Below are 6,000 nucleotides of genomic sequence, written 5' to 3' on the forward strand. Positions count from 1 at the left end.
CTTAGACATGGATACAGTAATTCCATAATAAACAGCAGAAAGCCCTGAAAGATGAAATGCTTTACTGAGGAATCATTCACACCAAACAGCAGGTACGGGACATCACTGGGACATGAAGCACGCAAGACACACCTTTAGTTATTAATTAGCTACACGGACCTGAAGAAACTACAAAAATTGTATATTTCTTATGCATATATGTATATTAAAAGAAAGAAAGAAGTCATTTCTAATTCTGTCACCATAAAGGACTAAATCATTTAACAATTAAATAAATCAGAATAGATACATGCAGTCAGGTCACCCCTGTACAGCCCTCTGTGGCACAACATCGCCGATTGATTTTGTTATAGAGACTACCAGATTTCTGCTATCAAGGCATTCCTAGTCTGTAGACAGACACTTCTTCAGGTCAAGGGTAACCCAAAATTTCATCAACTTAGTAATATGAAAGTTACAGTAATATAACACTACAAATGTAAATGCAAAATTCACTAATGTACAGCTGTGATTATCCCTCACATGCATTTCTAAATGCCTTTTCGTGTGCGAGATATGTAGCACCAATCTCTAAAAATGGCACTGGCATTCAGACATGAAGCACTTTTACATGGATGCTGCCACATCTCTAGACACTCCCACCACACTGACAGAACATTAATACTTATTTTATGTTTGAGTGGAGGCAGCAAAAAGGCAGTCCTCTGACAGTTACAGACTGCCTTCTACCTGTAGAAAGTGTTTGTTGTTGATGGACACAGTGTACAAAATATGGGCCCGTGGACAGTCTTGTGTTGCTGTATTATTTGATCTTCGAGGATTTGGTGAATTACACTCACTGCCTTTCCTACTCCTGCCCACTCTTCAACCAATCACCTGGTTTGATGGCTACATAGGTCTTTGTCCTCCAGTTGCGTATTTTGGAGGACTGGATGGGAGAAGGTTCGCTGTCTAAACGGGAACGCTTACACAGACGAGACACATTGGCAGGACCACAAATTATACTTAATAGTACTTATGTGGCATTCTGTACACTGCTATAAGTGACATGACAACAGTATATCAAGTGATATGTAATGCTTAAGGCAAAGAGCCTGCATTTTAATATTTGGCTAGTTTGTCATTTATAGAGAGTACCTATAATAGTAGTTATAATAGTTAAGAGCGCCACTTGTCTGAAGAGAGTACCTATAATAGTAGTTAGGGGGTGGCTGTAGCTCAGGCGGTAGAGCAGGTCATCTACTGATCGGAAGGTTGGTGGTTCGATTCCTGGCTTCCCCTAGTCTGCATGCCAAAATCCTTGGGCAAGATACGAACCCCAAATTGCATCCATCGGAGTGTGAGTGTGTGAATGTTACTTAGAAAGCACCTAGAAAAATGAACTGGTGTGAATGTACAAGTTGTGTAAAGCGCTTTGAGTGCTCAGAAGAGTGGAAAAACGCTAAATAAGAACCAGTCCATTTACCATCAGAGTTACTTGAAGTAATTAATGTGCAACTGAAGGCAATAGTCATTTTGAAAAAGCTTATCTGATTCTGCAGATATGTAAATAATGCAGAAGAAAAACTTCTAGAAACATCTGGAAGCAAAAACAAAATAATAATAATTTCAAGTCCTATTAACAATTTGCTAAAACTCAAAAATAATAAAGTTCATATCTGCTAAAAAGATTGATTTCAGCAAATAATAATAGTAACAATAGTAACAATACTGCGACACAGCTATTCAGAAGAAACTGCAAATCAGGAAAACATCATACAGAATTTAAGACCGATTGTATTCCCTTACTGAAACCTCCAACATGTCACTATGACATATCGACATATTGAAAGTGTTGACTCAATCACATCTAACCGAACACAAAAACTGCTACAAAACGGAAACAGGAACCATAACCAAAATTTAGACTTTCTACAGGAGAGAAAAAAAATACAAACATACTGCCCAGTGGGTTATTTTTCCTTGACTTAACACATCTCCGCGCTGTCACATCATTTTACTTAATTTGGACTGGTTCTTTCTACTAACCCTCACAATGCCAAGTAAGAAGTGTCCACAACTATTTACTCTGAGGCTGTAAAAGTTTGTGAAAGGATTACGATACGAGTTGATGAGTCAGTGAAGCTCACCTCTGATGGATGACAGAGATACTGAGATGAGTTGTTGAGGATCACCAAAACTTTTCCATCAGTAAGCATTTTAGTGAGAGTAATACTGCTATTAGCTGGTTTCAATGAAACTTTCTTTGAGGCCAACAATCCACTCATAAGATTTGCGAATGTGATCAAACTATTTATCAGAGGCAAAGTGTGATGTTTAGGACACTCAAACACCAGCTTTCATAACTTTATTTACAACCAGCTGTTGTTGTTGTTTAACCAGCTTGTTGTCAGCTGTACAGAGATGGAAGGGTAGCATTTCTTTTCCGCTTAAAAATCAGTAACTGCGACAATGTCTGGAAATTCTGGACATTGTTTATGCATGTTTTTGTGTGTTAACGCCCTAACTTTAGTTTAGGAAGCAATGTTTCAGGTGGAGAGTAGGAGGGGAGCAGAGATGAAAAGGGCAGATGACACTTAAAAGCAGTTTTTAAGGCAAGTTTCGTTAGAATGTTTATCAGATTTATCTGGTATGGCACGCTAATAATATTAGCATTATCCATTTGAGAAACCCAAGGATTCAAAGCCTCAACATCATTTTCACTGAGAACACACACTGTCCCTTCAAGTGTTGAGTTGCTGTTTTCTGAGTGAGTTCCTTGCCAGCTGTAAATGTAAATTTTCAGCTAGCAGTCCTTGTCTGAACGCTTTCAATTTCACATCTTTGCCTGTAGGAGACTATAATCTTACAGAGAGAGAAAAAGAGAAAGCAGACCAGGTGTTGCTGTTCAGATTGGATGTCGGTCCATCTCTGCAGTGCTCCAGGCTTGTCATTTTGCACTGATTCAAACATTAGGCTGAACATTATTAGACTGCTGTCATTGTAGATTCTCCCACATTAGAAATGCTTTATATGCAGAAATCTAATTGGAGCACCTGTAATCCTGCACTGAATTTTTGGCTCTGTGGTTCATGATGGAGAATCTTGTTAACCCTAAACTGTCAATGCATTTGTCTTCGTCACAGTAAAGACTTCATGAAACTGCATTTTAAAAAACATTTCAAATAACTGAAATTGCAGATCAAACATTGAGGGAAAGACAAGACACACAGTTTGTAGGGGTATGGATACACTTCCTACACTTAAACACATGCTAAATGGATCTTTGGTGCTGGAATGTAATGAAATGTGGCCAATGCCTAAAGGTCAGACAAGTTAGCAAACAGCTGTTTTCGTCTAGAAAAGAAAGACACGTGCTGTCCTTATATTGTGAGAGCCTATCCATCACGTGGCTGCTTGCATGCAAACTTGTGGCACTGTTACTAGTGTTCGAGTAGTATTAGATTGCTGTAGGGACTTTTTACAGAAAAGTGACCAGGACAGCTGACACACTCCGATTCCAGAGAGGAGAGCATGTCTTAAAAGGAGCTCAAAACACCACAATACTCCCCGCATGGACTCAACTGCTTGCGTGCCAGTTACTCAAAGTTTACCAAAAAGTCCACTTTGATAAAACTGTACTGAAATAATGTTGTTAAAATTAGCAGCTGACCAAGGCGAAGAAACAAAAGCAGTTACTCCCCTCCACAAAACGTGTCCTTCAAGACTTGAATGTCTGTGCAGAGTGTGGTCTTACTCTGGTCTGAACTTTAACTGTACTCACAGAACATCTACCTGTGAGGTTGGAAACCACGATGACCATTCATTCAATCAAATGCAAACTGCAGAGACTAATGCTCAGTGGTTAAATTTAAAGCACATAGCGACAGCTTGACAACGCGTTTATTTTAAATTTGTTTGTTCAAAAACTACCACGGCCGGATTACCCACAGTGTAAAACCTAACAGCTGCAGTTTCAATACTGAAGCACTCAGTTGTAAGAAAAACAAAAAAACAAAAGTGCCTCACTAAGAGAAAGAGCACCCGTTTCTGGAGTAATTACAGAGAGCAGCTTTATTTCTTTCTAAACTCATTTTATTCCCCGCTCTCACCTCCATCCCTGTCTCTGGCCCGGTGCATGTGGACACCCTTTGCTCTACTGTGTCCCGTGCTGTCGATGTGCTTGTTTTCAGGGCTGTCAGACCTCCTGAGCATCTTGCAGGGAGGGGTGACGTCTGAAGAGTCTCGCATCTTGTCATGCCGGTGGTCCCCTCCTGGATGGCTCTTGGATGAGTATTTGAGAGTCTGTAAACACAAATCAAACGCTTTACTAAAAACCTCACACTTAAAATAGGCCTACGCTTCTGTTATCACCATTGGCAGGTTTCTAAAAGCAGCCATGGTGAGCACAGTCCTCAGCTCTTTAAAGTAATGCCATTTCATTCATAGTTTCAATGATGCAGAAATTTATTAGCACGAGGAAATGCATATATATATATAAATCGAGCAGCTTATTTATCAGCTTATTAACAGCCACGTTAATTGTGCCCGTTTTTCTGCTCATAACAACGTATGCATGCAAACTAACACATGTTAAATGACGAAGTAAACAACATTTTATCCGACCTATGAGTATTAGCTCGCCATTTCACTTGGCTATCGCGATTTGAATTAGGTAGTGAATTCACTGGTTTGCTGTATAAATATCAAGCACTTTGATATTAAGGACGCTTAACTGGCTATATCCTTAAAATGACAGATTGCGGTCAGGCCCTAATCGGACTGGCTAGCAAGCAAGCTAACAGTAACAAGCTATCATTAGCTTTCAGCTGTAATAAAACTCGCCCGTACCTTTTCCAAAACAGCCGACTTCGACGAATATGTTCACTCTGTCAAGTCTTTACTAGCAATGCTAACGTTAGGATACATTTACAGGGCTTAAATGGAGGCTTTAAGCAAACCTTTCTACTTTTTGTGTTATTTTCCGCACTGACTGGGGCCTGTTGTGCTCTCCAGAAGCCTGCACTAGAGTGTCCATTTTAATCTTATTTGCTGCTAGCAAGCTAGCAGGAGACGCTTGGCTAACAAGTACCTGATAGGGCTGAGAATCTCTTCGGTCGCACCTGCAAAGAAAAAGGAAACAGTTGTGAATTTTAAGCTTCAAATGTCAATGTTCAGAAATCGGTGAAAGCCCCGCAGCGAGTGAGGGATACAAGTTTCCACACAGTTATTTTGGTTTCAGTAAAAATGGCGGATTGTCAAAGCGTAGCTATGAGGAAAAGGAAAAAAATGTGAATAAGTAAGGTTAAAAGGAGGTGTTTACCCATCGCCGAGTCTCGGTTGTTTCCTTGCATACATTACCATCAATGCCGTGTTAGTGTGATTGGAGTGGGATGTGAAAGACTGATAACTGCACTATGTTTTCGTGTTGATTCAGCGACCTGAAATCGCCAGTTATTTTTCAGCCTAGCTTCTGGGTATTGCAATGCTAAATCGGCTGCACTGGTCGAAAGAGCGCCCTCACTCAGTCCATCTCCCACTCTGGCTCACAGCCGTGTCTCTAACAGCCGAGCAAACGTAGCAGAGAAGCCGAGCTGAGACCGGGGTTGCCAGATAGGCCACATCCACCACTAGGAGCACGCCTTCGTGAAGTCAGAAAATGTTTACCAAGTCATACTAATAACATTATATATGTGAGGTTTTGTTGCTCTCTGCCATGTACATATATTTGTTTTGACAGTTTTAAGCTAATACTGTTAATTTTACTTTAACATTACCGAATGTGGATATGTAAAACTTACACATAAATTATTTAATGGCGCATTAAAATCACCTCGTGTGCCAGAACTATGACGTCATTGATAGGTATTTGGAAAAATGACGAGTACATATATGTATATATACATTAACTACAATTTTTTTACAGACCTGGCAACCTAGCTGCAACCGCTGCAACTACACACACCCCCTTTCTATGGCAACATCCGGGCCACAAAGCGACTGGAGTCCCCTCAAAACTTG

General features: G+C 40.2%; 1 protein-coding gene across 3 annotated transcripts in view; it reads right to left on the reverse strand.

Annotated features, from left to right (window-relative positions):
* The window catches only part of waca (WW domain containing adaptor with coiled-coil a), a 28,541-nt gene extending 22,985 nt beyond the window's left edge, over positions 1 to 5,556 (reverse strand). For 2 of the 3 annotated variants that reach the window (XM_006804513.2, XM_006804512.2), the window contains exons 1-3: positions 5,303 to 5,555; positions 5,072 to 5,102; positions 4,092 to 4,284 (exon numbers count right to left, since the gene is read on the reverse strand). In XM_006804513.2, coding sequence (XP_006804576.2) covers positions 4,092 to 4,284; positions 5,072 to 5,102; positions 5,303 to 5,343 — 265 coding nt within the window. In that variant the 5' untranslated portion in view covers positions 5,344 to 5,555. Of the gene's footprint in view, positions 1 to 4,091; positions 4,285 to 5,071; positions 5,103 to 5,302 lie in introns of all 3 variants that reach the window. The other variant, XM_006804514.2, reaches the window with a different exon arrangement.
* Between the last annotated feature and the right edge of the window lie 444 nt (positions 5,557 to 6,000).

Source organism: Neolamprologus brichardi, chromosome 9 (genome assembly GCF_056152115.1).
Source record: "Neolamprologus brichardi isolate AB-2024 chromosome 9, ASM5615211v1, whole genome shotgun sequence".
Lineage (NCBI taxonomy): Eukaryota > Metazoa > Chordata > Actinopteri > Cichliformes > Cichlidae > Neolamprologus > Neolamprologus brichardi.